General features: G+C 40.7%; 2 protein-coding genes and 1 pseudogene across 6 annotated transcripts; 2 read left to right on the plus strand and 1 right to left on the minus strand.

Annotated features, from left to right (window-relative positions):
• The first annotated feature begins 1047 nt into the window (after positions 1-1047).
• On the plus strand, positions 1048-8716 carry LOC132175015 (beta-1,3-n-acetylglucosaminyltransferase radical fringe protein, putative (DUF604)). 4 transcript variants are annotated; one of them, XR_009439384.2, is made up of 4 exons: positions 1048-2175; positions 2276-2827; positions 2938-3294; positions 7921-8716. XR_009439384.2 is itself a non-coding variant. In XM_059586806.2 (3 exons), exons 1-3 carry the CDS (start codon positions 1222-1224, stop codon positions 3046-3048), a joined length of 1617 nt encoding a protein of 538 aa, XP_059442789.2. In that variant the 5' UTR covers positions 1048-1221; the 3' UTR covers positions 3049-3423. The 4 variants fall into 4 exon arrangements, 3 of the variants coding, with proteins under 3 accessions (XP_059442789.2, XP_059442790.2, XP_059442791.2); XM_059586806.2 differs by lacking the exon at positions 7921-8716 and having other exon boundaries at positions 2938-3423; XM_059586807.2 differs by lacking the exon at positions 7921-8716 and having other exon boundaries at positions 2276-2791; positions 2938-3423.
• LOC148586732 (uncharacterized) lies at positions 5415-6642 on the minus strand (annotated as a pseudogene).
• Positions 8717-12015: 3299 nt separating the features above from the next.
• Positions 12016-16427, plus strand: GTL1 (GT-2-like 1). Of its 2 annotated transcripts, none has more exons than XM_059586315.2 (3): positions 12016-13075; positions 13801-15400; positions 15557-15653. In XM_059586315.2, the coding sequence occupies exons 1-3, from the start codon at positions 12705-12707 to the stop codon at positions 15566-15568; spliced, it is 1983 nt and encodes a 660-aa protein (XP_059442298.2). In that variant the 5' UTR covers positions 12016-12704; the 3' UTR covers positions 15569-15653. The 2 variants fall into 2 exon arrangements, with proteins under 2 accessions (XP_059442298.2, XP_059442297.2); XM_059586314.2 differs by having other exon boundaries at positions 12019-13075; positions 15553-16427.
• Positions 16428-16481: the final 54 nt, after the last annotated feature.

The following is a 16481-nucleotide window of genomic DNA, read 5'->3' on the forward strand; positions in this document are numbered from 1 at the left end:
TATATATGTGTGTGCAGTGGCAGAGCCAACCATTTTATATTGGGGGTGCCACTAAAATTTTTTTGGCGTCTTAAAAATTTTTTCCACCTTAAAAATTTGGTAATTTACATAATATATGCATCACAAAAAATATTTATAAAAGTTCATAAATATGTACTCAAATTGATATATTAGAAATGTAACATGTTGACACTATATCAAAAAGACAGAAATACAAAAAAAAAAGTGTCTAAAACTACACTTTACGAAGAGACTAGAGAGAGTATGAGAGAGAGCGCCTTAGAGATTTTTTTTTTTTTTTTTGGTGCTGGAGAAGGGTTGCAGTGGGTTAAATTGCTGTGTCTTGGGTAATAGGTAGGTAAAATTGTAAAAAAAAAATTTATTTTTTATTTTGAAGGTGTCGTGGGTTAAAAATAAAAATAAAAATAATAAAAAAAAATCCTTGGGGGTGCTATGGGGTAACGTGGCTCCGCCACTGTGTGTGTGAGACTAGGGCCTTGTTTGCAAGATACAGTTAATAATAAAAAAATAAAATAATAAAATAATGATTGATATAAAAAGGTGAAAAGTGAAAAAATTTTGTTGTGAAAAAATTTTGTTTTGTAATAATTTTTTTTATTTGAATAATAATAAAACGTAAATATAAATGTGAATGATGTGATATATAAGTGAGAATATTTTGATATTAACTTTTTTAAAAAAAAAATTGAAGTAAATAGTAAAATTAGAAGGATGTGTTGGACTTACGAGGGTGCGCCATGCTACACAAAAAATTGACAGAGAAGGGCGATCGTGGTGCACAAATTGTGTGACAGGAGTGCATGCAAGGGAGCGGAGCATTTTCTCCTCGTCAAATGATTTCGAAGCCCGGGGAAAGCAGAGAAAAAAACAAGACGTTGGTTGAAAAACGACGTGGACAAACGCAACGCAACACAAGGCAGGGGATTTGAGATGATGCAGAGGCTCGCTTTAAATTTGAAAAAAAGAGAGAAGAAACTTGAAAAAGCGAACAAAGCGTCAAAAATCAACATCACACAATCCGAGAGAGAGAGAGAGAGAGAGACTCCGTTTGACGTTGATTTATGCGCCTATATCCCCGTTCTGGAACCCAAGTGAACTGACTCTACTCTCCCAATTTCCCCAATTTCCTCCCCTGACTAGTACTCTCTCAACTCCGTAGTGTTTGTTGGTGGCGAGTGGTGGAAATGAACGTTGGGGGCGATGATGGTGACGAAGATGAACAAGAAATTGACGAAGGCAACGACGACGACGATGCCCTGTTACCATCCTGACCTCCACAAGAATCGATGCCGTAGCCGAAGCAGTCCGTGGCGTCAGAGCCGCACGGGCACTGCCGTCGTGGTCGTGGCGGCACTCCTCCTCTCTACAACAGTATGGCTCTCTCTTGTCTTCTCCGGGACCACCACCCACTGCTGGCAGCGTTTCAAGCATTGGGAAGGCAGCCCCCATTCTCTCCTCTGGACCGGGAGGAATCGTCGTCGTTCCGATCTTCTTTCGTCATCGGCGCCCTCCTCGCCTCCGCCTTTTCCCACTCACAGTGGCAGCCCTTCGGTGGAGTTGTCGCTGGAGCACATTGTGTTTGGCATTGCCGGATCCTCGCAGCTCTGGAAACGGCGCAAGGAATTCGTGAAGCTTTGGTGGCATCCTGATGACATGCGCGGCCATGTCTGGTTGGAGGAGCCAGTGCCTCGCGAGGATGGCGATGATTCCTTACCCGCTGTCATGGTTTCCGAGGACATCTCCCGCTTCCGCTACACCAATCCCACTGGTCACCCTTCTGGACTCCGCATCTCTCGCATTATCACCGAGTGCTTCCGACTGGGTCTACCGGATGTACGCTGGTTCGTTCTCGGTGACGATGACACCATTTTCAATGCCGATAATCTGGTGGCTGTTCTCCGCAAGTACGATCCTTCCGAGATGATTTACATTGGGAGCCCCTCCGAGAGCCATTCTGCCAATACCTATTTCAGCCACTCCATGGCTTTTGGCGGTGGTGGGATCGCTATTAGTCGCCCACTGGCCGAGGCACTCTCCAAGATTCAGGATGACTGCCTCGACAGGTATCCCAAGCTCTACGGAAGTGATGATCGCCTCCATGCCTGCATTTCCGAACTTGGCGTTCCATTAACCAGGGAACATGGCTTCCACCAGGTCCGACTCTTCTTCCATTCTTTCAGAAATAATTTCTTTCTGCATTTGATACACAAAATCTCAGGAAACATTTTGGGAAAAATTCGCTTCTTTGTTGCAGTGGGATATTAGGGGTGACGCACACGGTCTTCTGTCCTCTCACCCCATTGCCCCCTTTGTTTCAATTCACCATGTCGATGCTGTTGATCCCTTTTATCCCGGCCTGAGCTCTCTGGAGAGCTTGAAACTCTTTACAAAGGCCATGAGACTCGACCCCAGGAGCTTCTTGCAGCGATCAATCTGTTATGACCGAGCACGACGCCTCACTTTTTCAGTCTCACTTGGTTATGTTGTTCAGGTTTTCCCAAACGTCGTGCTTCCCCGTGAGCTGGAGCGCTCAGAGGTCACCTACTCTGCTTGGAACAGAATACGTGACAGGAATGAATTCGACTTCGACACCAGGGATCCTTACACATCTGTTTGTAAAAAACCTATCCTTTTTTTCTTGAAAGACGTAGCCAGACAAGGAAATGCTACATTGGGTTCATATGCGTGGGCCAGAGGAAGAGAAGATTTGAAAAGAAAAGTTCTCTGCTTTCCACGTTCTCCTCCTCTGCGCTATGTGAAAAATATTCAGGTCTTGGGTTTTCCATTGAGCAGGAATTGGCATGTGGTGTGTCTTTTACCTTAATTCTTTAATGTTCAATCTCTTTTTCCATTTTTACTGAATTTTCTGGAGTTGGCCGTTTCAGTTTTTATAATGTCTTGAATGTCCTTGGACAGGCGCCACGTCGGTTATGTTGCAAAATAAACCAAACGAGTGAAGAAAGTCTTAGATTAACAGTTGGTCAGTGCGGGAAGACAGCTTTCAGTTCTGTCACTGATTTTGTCTGACTATTGGCTGGGGAGAGTGGCAATTCGGTCGATTATTCTATTTATTGGGATATATGGATACTACCTAAAAGGAGTGTCTCCACCATCGTATGCTTTATACTTGTTGGGATACATTAACTCTACTCCTGTCTTTCAATGATCATAGATCAACTGAGATCCGGCATTTGAAAATCCATCTTGCAGATTGCAGATATGAGGGCGCTATGTTTTACGAAGTTGAAGACGAGTGTCCACGCTTCAGCTCGGGTATTACATTGTTTGCCTTCGTTTTTGTCCAGGACGTATTTTAATCATAAACAAAGATCTGAAATTTGGAAATTACTGATGATGTGAGAACAATTAGTAGTTATACGATGTGAAATCCTAAATTAGTGATGACTTTCTTGATCCTCTGGGCTTCGTTTGTTGTTTCCCAGTTTTGTTTACTGGTCAAGTGGTGGAGTTTCCTTCATTTAAGGCTGCACTTCCAATTAAATTTTAGTAAAGACAGTAGTTTTCTTTTTTGAATTTACAGACAAAGAAATAAATTATTTATAGAAAAAAGCCCCTTCAAAAATAACTTCAGTAGTGGAGTTCCATCCCGAATTTTGATGCTTTTATAATGTTTTATATGATAATTAGATTTTTTTTATTAAAGTAATTCATATCATTGATTAGCACATAGAGGCGCAAACCTAGTACACATATAATTAGATTTTATGTAATTATTTAATCATATTAATTAAAAATACTTGTGTTTAGTCATGGAACTTCATTATTTTCCCCATGCCCCTGCACGAAGTTGAATCCTTGATTAGGGAACTTTCTGTTCCTAAAGTTTAGCATATTTGTCTTTCTTAATATATATGTATAACCAATGACAGTAATTGCTTAAACACTTAGGGATTTATCATTTCACTTGCAATATCAAGTCTCGCAACTCTATTTTTCATTGTAAACTAATAAGATATAAGGTGTATTGAACACTTTGCGATGAAGAGTTTGAGTGTGCCATTCAGGAGTGGTGCAATTATGTTTCATTAATGCAATTGTTCCACAAGAAAAAGAAGCAAAGAAAAAGAAAGAGAACTAACCCATTTTTTGTTCTCAGGTTCTCTCTTGGTATGACTTTGCATTCCTTTTATGTTGCTAGTCTATACATTTCATGAGAAAATAACATGAACTCCATTGTTTGTTTTGTTTGAAGGAGGGGGGGGGGGGGGGGGGGGGGGGGGGGGTGTCACTATCAGTAGAGGGAAATTATCTTGACCTATGTAGGGCCAAATTGACATTTTAATGCTTTTAGTTGCTTTCTTTTGGAGTTTGTATGTCTCTGTGTTTTTTTATCCTTCATAATCTGAAAAGTTTTAGAAGTTGAAAATCTGCTAGGTGGAAGTACTTCTGAAGGGAGTACATTTCCTGCCCATTTGTTTATTGCTCGGTCTTGGATTGTGCACATTATAGACAAGAAACTCAAAATTTGATGAATCATGAAAGTTAAGATGATGTAGGAGAGTAGGAAACAGAATCTAAAACTTTCTTTTATTTTTTTTAGGTTTAATGGCTCTCCAATTTTTGGAAATGTTTATGTGTGTTTAATGTTTGTGATTGGTTCCTTCCAAAGTTTTTGAATAATAGTTGATGAAAAGATGACTGACGAGTTAGAATTTTTTCATGGTAGAAGTTTTTAGGGTTGTAAAGAAGGATCAACAAGTTCTTGCTGGAGATTTAGGGTTGATTAGAGGAGACAATGGGCTCACACACCCAGAAAAGGAGATCAGTTGCAATATATTTGAATAACCAAAATAATTCAATCAGGAAGGATTCGTAAGTGCTGACAGAGGAGTGTCTCACTGAGGTTGGGGTCTCATGGTGTTGCTTGGTTAATTGCATTTGAAATCGTTAAGCAAATCAAGGAGGGCTGTAGGAAATAGTTTTCTACTTTGGTTGAAATGAAACGTGTGCATAGATATGTTTCAAAAGTGAGCAAAGTTAGGGGTGTAAGTGGTTTACATGTTAAAAGCTAGTTTCAAGGCATGCAAGTGGGTGTCAAAGTAGGAGAGAATTGTTTGATATCATGCTACTCTTTTGCAAGAGGCACTTTTGGAAAAAAAAAAAATGTGGATCAAAGTGGCCAATGTTTTGGAAGTTAAGAATGATCAATGAATTCAAGTTGGAAAATTTACCCATTTTTTAAGACTAAGAGCATGTTGGTACACGAAATAGACTATTGGAATGGAATGACTATTCTTATAGGAATAGTTTTTCTTTTGTTTGGTTACACATTACTCCTAGGAATATTATAAAATGAGTGGCCGGCCACCCTGGCAGAACCACTGGGTGGTGCGACCACCCCTGGTGGCTTGGCATTAAAATGAGCATGTGTATCATGGAAAAAGGCTCTTGGCCTCTGTCAACACCTCTCTCGGACCCGCCTCCATTGCTGCCACCTAGTCACCAAGTTGATCTAGCATGTCCTCTATCTGGCTTTGGCAGTTGCACAAAGTAGCCTTGTTTGCAGTCGAAACCATTGTCTTGAAGTTCGTGAACTCAGCTATGGAGAGTCAAAGAGAGAGCTTAAAAATGGCTTCTAGGACGGTAAGTTTTGGGGAGGTGAGGTTGTAGGTGAGGGAGGATATGCTGGAGAAGCACGATTCAGGGCACTGGGTCACGTTGGACACAACTTTAAGGGAGTCGACAGAGTTGTATGAAAGTGATGGGACTCCGGTGGCTTGGTTTCTTTCTACATGGATCAATGCCCTGAGCATGAGACCAATAGTTAGAGTCAAGAAGAGGATGGCTAAAATTGTGACGATGGTGATGAGGGACTTTCGGGTGATGGTGGTGTTTGTGCTTCGGTGTTGGGGTTGATCTTCAAGGTATTGTACTTTGCCGTTGCCTTTGAAGAGGATCCATGTCTGTTTTGTTAGTTTTTGTCGATTGAATTGATGCTCATCAAGGGTGGTTGCACTACCTATGGAGTTCCTTAGGGGTCCATCATGAGGGGATTTGGAGGTGGTGCGACCACTCTTGTGGTTTTGCCATGGTTGAGGTGGTTGGCCACCGAAGAATTTTTACTAGGTTTTTTTTTTTAATTATTATTATTATTATTTTATTATATATATCTTGGGTATTTTAATAATATTGTTACATTTCCAATAAAAGCAAATGTGTTATCACTAACTAAAAAATTGGAACAACTTAACTATTCCATTCCATTTTCTTTCATTTCCATTAATAGCTATGCCTTTTCTTTTTAGAATAGACATTTTGCATACCAAACGAAGCCTTATTTGCATGGTGTTAGAGGATCTTTAGTAGAATAGGAAAATGACCTATAATAGTCAAATAATTCAAACCAAGTGGGCGAGAGGTTGAGAGAATGGAAGAGTTTAAAGCCAGAAAGAGAATGAGCGAGAGATTGAGAGAAGAGAACGAGAGAGAGCCTGTGAGAGAAGGGGGATTTTCTGGCCTTAGGTGGTGCGGTTTGGTAGCAGTGGTGGTTGGGCCACCGTTGTGCATGGACAGCAGCTCGAGCTGCGGATTCCAGCCCTGTTCAGGCGAGCTCTGCCTTTGGTTGGTTCCTATAGCTTCTCGGTGTCCAACGGCAATCATCAATGTAGGAAACTTCTAGTAAATTTCATTGGTTTAATCTTTGTAGAGATGAATATTTCTGTGATTTTTGGTGGGTTGCTGGGTGCAATTGTAGCTTGAGAAAAACCGAACAATTGATTGTTTTGATTGGGGTTTCGGTTGTTTTGGGTGTCCTGGTTCTTTGTTGTTGAATTTGGAATTGAGTTGATTTTTAAAAGTGGATTTCGGTGTTGTGTTTTCCGGGTTGGTTGATTTGTTGGTGTTGAAGGCATTGAGGTTTCTGTCTTGAAACTCCACCGAATGGGCAGTTCCGTTTTAATTGTTCAATACAGGTTTGCATTTGAGGATTTGGTAGAGAATTACTTGATGGCTATACAAATGGATGGATCTGTATTTAGTGTGTATTTATGTGGGTAGCTGTAGATGAACGGATGGGGCCCTTTGTGCTCTTAGTTGGAGATGAGAGAGAGAGACAGGGAGGGGGGAAGAAATTAGTGGGTTAAAAAAAATAAAAAAAAAATATTTAAAGAAAGTAGAGAATGTAATAGATAATATGTTAAAATTTGTATAGAAGAACTAGTAGTTAAAATAGCTACTACTCCTAGAGAGGCTCTTAGGACTAGTTTAAAATAATATCGACTGATTAATTAGATTGGAAATGGAAGTAACCAACAATTGATTGTTGCCTTGTTATTTTTCTGGAACAGTCTTTCAGTGGTGATCTTTCTTATTTCTTCTTGTCATGTCTTGTCAAATATTCCATCTCTATATCTATAAACTGCCTACTAGAACAAGTTATTTGGACTCTGAGTTTTGATTTTATATTGAACTCAACAATGGGATGCTCTAATCGTATGAAGTTGACTACTTCCAGGATATCGAACATGCTATAGATAGACATGAAGGTGTGTTGTTATGGACTTGCATTCAATAGTTGTGAATATGGGTAAAGATGGTTATGTGTTATTTTCTCATTGGTTATTCTGGTCGGAGGGGTTATCACCTATCAGTTCAAAGCATTAGTTAATCAACGGGGCCCTTAGTGGTATGTACTGCTTGGCTTCACCTATTCATTTTGAATCTGATAACACGTGTTTGTTGGCAGATGAATGAAATTTTTTATACTACTAAGAAAATAGAATATTGAGTTAATTGGCTCCCATTGTGAATGGTGATAATTAATAATCATCTGTGGTTCAGCTCGCGATGAGTTGTCAATTTCCTATCTATGTGCTTGCTTTCTACTCCTTGCTGCAAGTGAGATCTTGTACTTACTATGGTCTGGTCATTTGATTTCAGATAAAAGAGATGACTTCTGTTGACAGATTCGGTCCTGTACTTTATGGACCTTGTTTAGAGGTGATGCAGATCATAGAAATTGGGAACCACTTGGAACAGTGTAGGGTATATGGGAACACCGACTGTTGACTCTCGAATAGTATTTGTCATCCTCTGTCAGATTCCTTGTTGCATTTTCTGTCTTGATGTTGAAGAATACCTTAGGGGCGGTGGTGGTGGTGGTCAAGGAAAAAAGGCCTTATAAGCGATTTGACGCACCGGGTATGCATGAGTGAATGAATATTGAGGAAGTATTTTGTCTTCATTGCTGGTACTCGTCAGTTCTTATGATTTTTGGTCAATCATGGGCAAACTCTCTCTCTCTCTCTCTCTCATACACACACGTGTGTGGTTGTGGTTGTGGTTGTAAAGTGATCTTTCAACGTTGCCTGAAGATACAAAGCTCAAAGTTGAATCAAGTCCAAGCTCAACTCACTCTTAAGCCTAAAACAAAGTGCTAGTATCTGAGATGTGATAAACTTTGATGTTAGTGCCGGGATGCATAGTCATACAAGTAAATGGGGCCTTGAGTTGCTCAAAGAAGAGAGGAGGGGGGATTTTCTGGTTTTGAGTTTAACTACACTAATATAATTTAGTATGTTATTTATGCCAAAGTTTTGCCCCTTGCTTAAAGGGGAGACAAAGTCTACCCACACTTTGTCAAATTTTCATACTGCAGGGTCAAGATCGAGGGGAAGAGGGACTATTATTATGACTTTGTTTAGTAATAATGTGTAGCCATGTTCATATAGGTGCAATGGGGGCCCAAAAGCTTGGCTGGATAGGATTATGATTGCTTCCTTCTGTAACTTTGGATTGTTAGTTAAACTCTATTGTGTGGTTTCTTTACCTTCATTCAACCAAATAGCTTTAAGTAACCGAAGAAATATGAGATTGGAACTCTTGGGGTACGTTTGGTATGTGAAATGACTATTTCATTAAAAATTATATATATATAGTTTTTATTGGGAATAGAAGAAGGTAGAATAACCATTCGCATGAGAATAACTCTATCATATACTCTATTAGATAGATACTAGAAGATAGAGTTAAACTATATAATATCAATAATAATAATAATTTTTTTTAGTATTTGAGCATTTGTTCTAAAGCTAATTAATTAATTATTTATTATCACCAAATCTTGCAAAACAGACTAGTAATTAGAAACATAAAATAAAAAAATTGGGTCCGTACTCCGTAGCCGATCAAATTAATTTTTGATAAAGTAAGTAAAACGTAATGACTGTAAGCCCAACATTAGATCCCGTGTAAAAGCCCGTTGTTGGCAAGCCGATGAGCAAAATGGTTGGACTCAAAGTTGTATATAGTTTACAAGAGGTAGGAGCCTAGGCCCATTCTCAGTCAGTCAGTCAGTCAGTCCCCTTTACTGTGAGTAAATTTTTGTATGAATTTACGTAAAAAGCGAGGGTCGCAAGTGGCACGTAAAATTCATAGTATATGAATAAAAAATTAAAAATAAAGGGGATAAGGAGTGAAAATGGGGGGAAGCAAGGGGCATGTGCACTGATCCGGGCATGGGGATAGATGCCTGGCAGTTAGGGGTTTCACAAATCCGGAAGAAACGCCACGCACGTTCTTACCACCACCTCATGAAGTGGGCCCCCCACCCATCCCTCCTACAGCTGTAGCAATCTGTTCTTGTCTGCCCCCACCCCATCCCCATGCATCCTCCCTCCCCTCCCCTCCCTCCCTACTCCCTCGATTGGATTGGCCCGATTGGGGGCTTCTTTCCTTTTTCCTCCCATTCATTATGCTTTAGCTTATCCGCGTTTTTTGCTTTCTCTCTCTTTTATTTACCCTCAATTAATTTGACTTTATATATATATATATAGTCTTGTGAGGTCGTTTTTAACTCATATATATATATATATATATATATATATATATATATAAACCAGTTTTTCATATTTTGCACGAGATTTTAAGGAGTTTAATTACCGGGAGAAAAGAAAAAAAAAAGGAAGAATTGAGGACTTGGCTTTTCTTAATTAACATCTCCTCTTCTGATCATATTTCCGAGCTCTAGCAAGGGATTCACTTTATAATGGTTAGATGGTGTACAATGAAAATTTCACATGTACGTACACTAGTAGTAACACAATTCCCCCAACGTATACTAAGAAACCAAATCTAACGCTTAATATATAGTTGAACACTTGCACCCTAATTCGTATACTTTGATAATTGATTTTTCTTTTTCTAAATTTACTAGAGAGAATATTTCAATCGATCTAAGACTTAGTTGTACCATGTTTTATTCCTTATCACTAGATCCAAGACCTGAGGACCAATAAGAAAAACTTGCTTGTGGAATATAAATTGTGTATATAAATTAATGCAGTAAAAAATTAAACTTGATAGACAATTCATGTTTGATTCTGAGGAAAAGTGGCTTTAGTGGAAAGAGAGTACTGAATGTAGGAGTAATAAAATGAGTGGTTCGTACGAAAACACCCACAAACGCCGATTCATAGGGGCAGTTATAGAGTTGTGTGTTCTAGTTGTAGCAGATGATTATTCGTTTTGCTCACAGAGAAATAAAAAAAAATATAAAAAAGAAAAGATGATTATTCCTTTTTTTTTTTAAAAAAAAAAAAAGATTAATGAAAGAAAGAAAAAACCAAACACAAACACAAACAAAGTCGGAAATCGGAATAGAATACAAGTCAGAAACATGATAAAGCAAGTAAAAGAAACAACATATCATCAGGTGGCCGGCATTTTATTCCCATATCAGGTCCTGAGTGAGGTTGCAGTTGCAGTTGCAGCCCCCTTTTTAAGCCAATGTATTGGCTAGCCTGGCTAGGTTCCTGATTATATTTATACGTTTCCAAATTGGGTTGCCTGGCGGAAGCCCCTCATCAAGACAAACAAGGGGGACTCTTTAACATTATTCGTTTTACCTCGGCGTGGAGAGGTAATACGGAATCTAAGACGCCCCCCAATCACATGGAACTTATTTAAACATGTCAGGTGGAGATGGGGCCGACAACTCAACTTTGTTATAAAACTAAAGTCATCTGACACCACCACTGATCCCCCGCAGGCTAAGGCCTAGCTCAAAGGGGCTTCAAGCTTCAAGCTAACTGGCTGTCATTTTAATTAAATCTTTTTTTTTTTAATCCAAAAAAAAAAAAAATCATATTCATTAATTAGTTTTCAATCTGTGTGTTGCGTGTTTTTGTAGTATAAATTATCCAAAATAGTGATTTGTAGTACATCTTAGCATGTGGTTTGATTTGGGTTACATTTTTAACCCTGGTTAAGTTGGAGCGTAGAATTAGATATTCTGATTCTCCTGTGCGCCTCCCAATTAAGTTCAATCTTCGAGTTTGTTCCAACTAAACAAATACAGGTTAAACAATCCCACTGTATAAATATCTTTAGAGAATTAATTGGTAAATATAAAAATTAATGTATCCCAAGTATGGGAAGCCCAGAGAAGTAAGCGCCGGCCGGCAACTAATCTGGTTATATAGAGATGACCTCCACCCACCCAAGCTTGATCCTCATCAACATCATCAGATCTCAGCCCTTGTAGCCTGGAGTTTTTGTACTTCTTCTTTCCTGTGTATTGCATAGAATAAATAAAAAAATAAAAAAATAGGTCGAAATTTGGACTAGAAAAGAAATAAAAGGGAAAAGAATCTGTTATGGCACTTGTGGGAAGGGAGGGGCAAAGCTTTGCTGCTGTTAGTTCTTCATAAAGTTAAAACAAAGTCCAATTATGGAACGCCACGTGTACCGAGAATTGGAGTGTTTGGTCAATTTAGTAGAACAAATGATTGGATTAGGAAGCAAAGGGATTTTCAATGCGAAGGATGATGGAATACTTGTGAGTGTGCGCGACGGAGTGTTTTGCCATTTCCTCAAAGAAAAAAAAAAATTGATTTTTTATTGTTTTGAAAAGTAGTACAATATTGTGTGTAAATGGTTTTAACAATTATTAGCTGCAAAGTGAGAGCTGCTGACAACACAGCATCCCGTTTGTTTTATCATATAGCTCTCTCTCTCTCTCTCTCTCGCTTTCACTCTCTGTCTCTCTCTCTCTTAATCATCATAATCCTCATAATCGTCATCTCCATTCATTTCTCTCTCTCTCTCTCTCTACATTTATCTCTTTCCCCCACAGCCCATTTCTTCTCTTTTCTCTGAGTCATTTTTGCAGGGCAGGGCAGGGCAGGCCAGTGCAGTGCAGTGCAGTTGATGATGATGATGATTATGCTCGTCTGCTTATCTTCTCTTTCTTCTTTACTGCTTGCTTTATTTTCCTTGAATCTTATTTTATTTTAGCTTGCTTTTGGTTTCAAATTTAAGAGTTATAAACAAAGGAATAAAGATCAAATCTGAAGGCCAGCACTAACTCATAGAAATTCACTTTCTGGCTTTCATCTTTCCAGTTGTCTACTGTCCTCTTTATTTCCATTCTTGACATCCCACAACCCCCACCTTTCACCACAACTTCTCTTTGCTCCCTCTCTCTCTCTCTCTATTCTGACCACCACCACCTCCACGAGCAGAAGCCACGTCCCCTCCTCTCATCACGAGTGAGTAAGTGAACGAGGGAGGAAGGAAGGTGAGAGAAATCAAGTGGATTGTATACAAGACGGTGAAGAAGATCCAGTGGATCATTTGCCGCTACTTGTAGCGCTAGAACAATCTGTATTAAAGAATTCGGAAATCAAGGCACAAGTGGAGGGTATTCGATTGAGAAATTAAAGATGCAACAAGGAGGAGGAGGAGGAGGAGACTCTAAATCCGAGATGAGTGCTCCTGCCTTGGCTGCTGCTGCTGCAACCGGTCAGCCGATGGGTACGGAAAGTGGACAAGCCCAGCTAGTAGAAGCGGCCTCGCCCATCAGCAGCCGGCCTCCTGCCTCGGCCGCTGTGAATTTGGATGAACTGATGCCTCTACAGGGCGGGAGTGCAGATGAGGATGCACTTGCCGCCGCTGCGGGGGAGGGAGGAGCTATTGGCGGCGGGAATCGGTGGCCTCGTCAAGAGACTCTAGCTCTTCTCAGAATTAGGTCCGAGATGGACGCTGTCTTCCGTGACGCTACCCTCAAAGGTCCCCTCTGGGAAGATGTTTCTAGGTAATAATTATAATTCAACCCCTTCCTTCCTTCCTTCCTTCCTTTCATTTCCAAAAGAATTCTACAGTAATTAAACAAAGGAAAAAGAAAAAAAGAAAAAAAAAAAAAAAACTCCTTTTTCTTTATTAGAACGCATTGTCCTCCTCCAAAACCAAAGCTTACATACAAAGCTTTAATTTGGTGAGCAAGCAGGTATTCCTCTCAAGATCTCTCTCACGCACGCACTCTCATTCCCCGCACAAAAACGCACATGGCTTCTTATCACTTTGCCCTCACGATTCACGAGCTAGCTGGGCATCCTTGTCTCTTTTCTTCTTTTTATGTAATTTTCAAAACGCCCCAGATCCGCTGCATGTCTTCCAGCCAATCCCCTTATACACAGAAACAGTGAACTTTCCTTTTATCCCCCCCACCCACCCACCCTAGAGAGAAAGAAAAATCAATTTATATTACTATATTCAATCCCGAGAAGAATTCTTCTTGCTTTTATATAATTTTAGTTTTAAAAATCGGACCCTATTAGAAAAGAAAAGAAAAAAGAGAAACACAAGTACTTTTCTCTCTCTCTCTCTCTCTCTCTCTCTCTTGCTTTCTTTATGTAGCTAGCTAGCACTTTTTTGGTTAATTTCCTGAACTCGTCGAGATATATGATTTTTTACCACCTGAAATTGTGATAAGTGTTGAGTGAATCTATTTATGCAAAGCAAAATTCGGGGTGGTGGCAGGAAGCTAGCGGAGTTGGGATACAAACGGAGTGCCAAGAAATGCAAGGAAAAATTTGAGAACGTCCACAAGTATTACAAGCGAACAAAGGAAGGCCGAGCTGGTCGTCAAGATGGGAAAAGCTACAAATTCTTCAGCGAGCTTGAGGCTCTCCATAGCTCAGCTGCCAGTAGCAGCGCCACCGGCAATAACGCTTCAGCGTCCTTCTTAGCGCCGCCCGTGACAACTACTACCATCAACCCAGTGATTTCTCCTGTTTCCACTGGGATCGGCATCGGCGGCTTTATCAGCAACGCCATGCCAATCTCCTCTATCAGAGTTCCCCACGCCCCTCCAGGTGTCGGAATGTTTCCTCCTGATCCGAGTGCGGCAGTTATTGCACCATCAGCAGCAGCAGCAGCAGCGCCCCCGCCAACAGGTATCAGCTTCTCATCGAATAGCTCCTCGTCTTCTCCGGGCTCCGATGATGAGGAGGAAAGCCTAGAAGGGGAGCCATCTAACGTAGGTAGCAGCCGCAAGCGTAAACGGGGGTCATCAAGAGCCGGCAGCGGTTCTGGCACCCGTAGGATGATGGAGTTTTTCGAGAATCTAATGAAACAGGTAATGTACAAACAAGAAGTGATGCAGCAAAGATTTCTAGAGGTAATAGAGAAGAGAGACCAAGACAGAATGATAAGGGAAGAAGCTTGGAAGAGGCAAGAGATGGCTAGGCTGGCCCGCGAGCACGAGCTCATGGCTCAGGACCGGGCCATCTCTGCTTCTAGGGATGCCGCTATAGTTGCTTTTCTACAAAAAATTACTGGCCAAACCGTCCAATTACCTACCCCTACTACTGTAACCAATATTCCTGCTGCCCCACCACCGACTGTGCCAGCGGCTCCAACGCCAACGCCGCCGCCACCACCGCCACCGTCACAACAACATCATCATTATCAACAACAGGTCCACCAACGTTCTCCTCAAAATGCTCAAGTAGTAATGGCCATCCCAGAACAACAGGTACCCCCACAGGATACGAGTGGTGGAGGAGGGATGTTTGAAGCAACTTCCTCGAGATGGCCCAAGGCAGAGGTTCTTGCACTCATAAGCTTGAGGAGCGGGCTTGAACCGAGGTACCAAGAGGCAGGGCCCAAGGGCCCACTTTGGGAAGAAATTTCTTCAGGGATGTTGCGGATTGGCTATAAGAGGAGTGCCAAGAGATGCAAGGAAAAATGGGAGAACATTAATAAGTACTACAAGAAGGTAAAGGAAAGCAACAAGAAACGCCCCGAAGATGCCAAAACCTGCCCTTACTTTCACCAGCTAGATGCTCTTTATCGGAAAAAAATACTTGGCGCGTCTAGCAGTGGTGGAAGCGGCAGCGGCAGCGGCAACAACACTTGTTTTAACCAGAATAGGCCAGAACAGCAACAAGAGAACGTCAAATTGGATCCACGCGATGCCCCGGCAATTATGCCAATACCAGAACCGCAAGAAGCGCTTGCTAGTACTCATGAATTAGAAAACCAAAACAAGGCTAGTACAGATGAACAGGCCCAGGCAAGCGACATAGGTTTGCCAGCGGGCCTCCTTGGAGAAGGAATTGGAGCGGCGCCCAAGAAGGTAAACTCAAGTACTCCTGTAGTTTAATATTTACTTACTATATATTGTCATGAGGGATCGATCTCACGTACGTCTCACATCCAACTATTTAATATTTAATATTTAATGTTTACTTACTATATATATGCTGATTCTTGTTTTTCTACTTGAAGCCAGAAGACATTGTGAAGGAGTTAATGGAGCAGCAGGAGGATCGACGTGAACAACAATTATTAGTAGATGAGTATGATAAAATTGAGGAAGCTGATAGTGACATTAATATTGATCAAGAGGATGAGGAAGATGAAGATGAGGACGAAGAGGAGGATGAAGAATTAGAAGAGGAGAGGAAGATGGGTTATAAGATAGAATTTCAGAGACAGAGCGCAGGACAGCCTAATGGGGGAGGAAATGGGGCACCGGCCTCCTTTCTGGCCGTGGTTCAGTAGTCTTGGTTTCGTAGCTAGCTAGCTAGCCCCTCCTCGACAAAAGTGTACCATGTACGTATCTATGGGTTCAAAAGCATAAGAGGATAACCATGACGTCCGAGTTGAAACCCTCATAATTTCTTTCTAACTTCCATCGCCATCATCTTCTTGTACTTGTCGGTACTCAGCAGTAGAATAGCTTCGTTAAGTTGGGAACTGGGAAATGTTGGATGACGCAGTGATTTTTTCTAATTTATTGATTTGTTGGCGAATAAACCGTTTCAAAGGTAGAACGGGAAAAATATTTGGATTGAGACAGACAAATAAGCTTGCCAAGCAGCAGCAACATCATCATCATCGTCATCGACGAGATACACGAGCATGGCGAGTAAGAGACTCAAAAGCAGATAGTTTTCAAAGCTGAAGCAGATGTATAAGTTCTCGTTTTTCTTTTTTTTTTTTTAATTTCAATTAAACTTTGCTTCCTTCCTTTCCATCCTTGCTTTGTTTGGATGAAGAGCTGGAAAATTGGGTATCCAGAAATTCATTCTTGTTATTCAAATTGTAATAACTCTAGTTACCTAATTTCTTTTTCTATAATGTTTGTCATGTTGCTGTCATTCTCCTCACCTCTCATTGCAATATATAGTAGGATTACGGGAAAAGAAAAATAG

Source organism: Corylus avellana, chromosome 3, assembly GCF_965113065.1.
Source record: "Corylus avellana chromosome 3, dhCorAvel1.hap1.2, whole genome shotgun sequence".
NCBI lineage: Eukaryota > Viridiplantae > Streptophyta > Magnoliopsida > Fagales > Betulaceae > Corylus > Corylus avellana.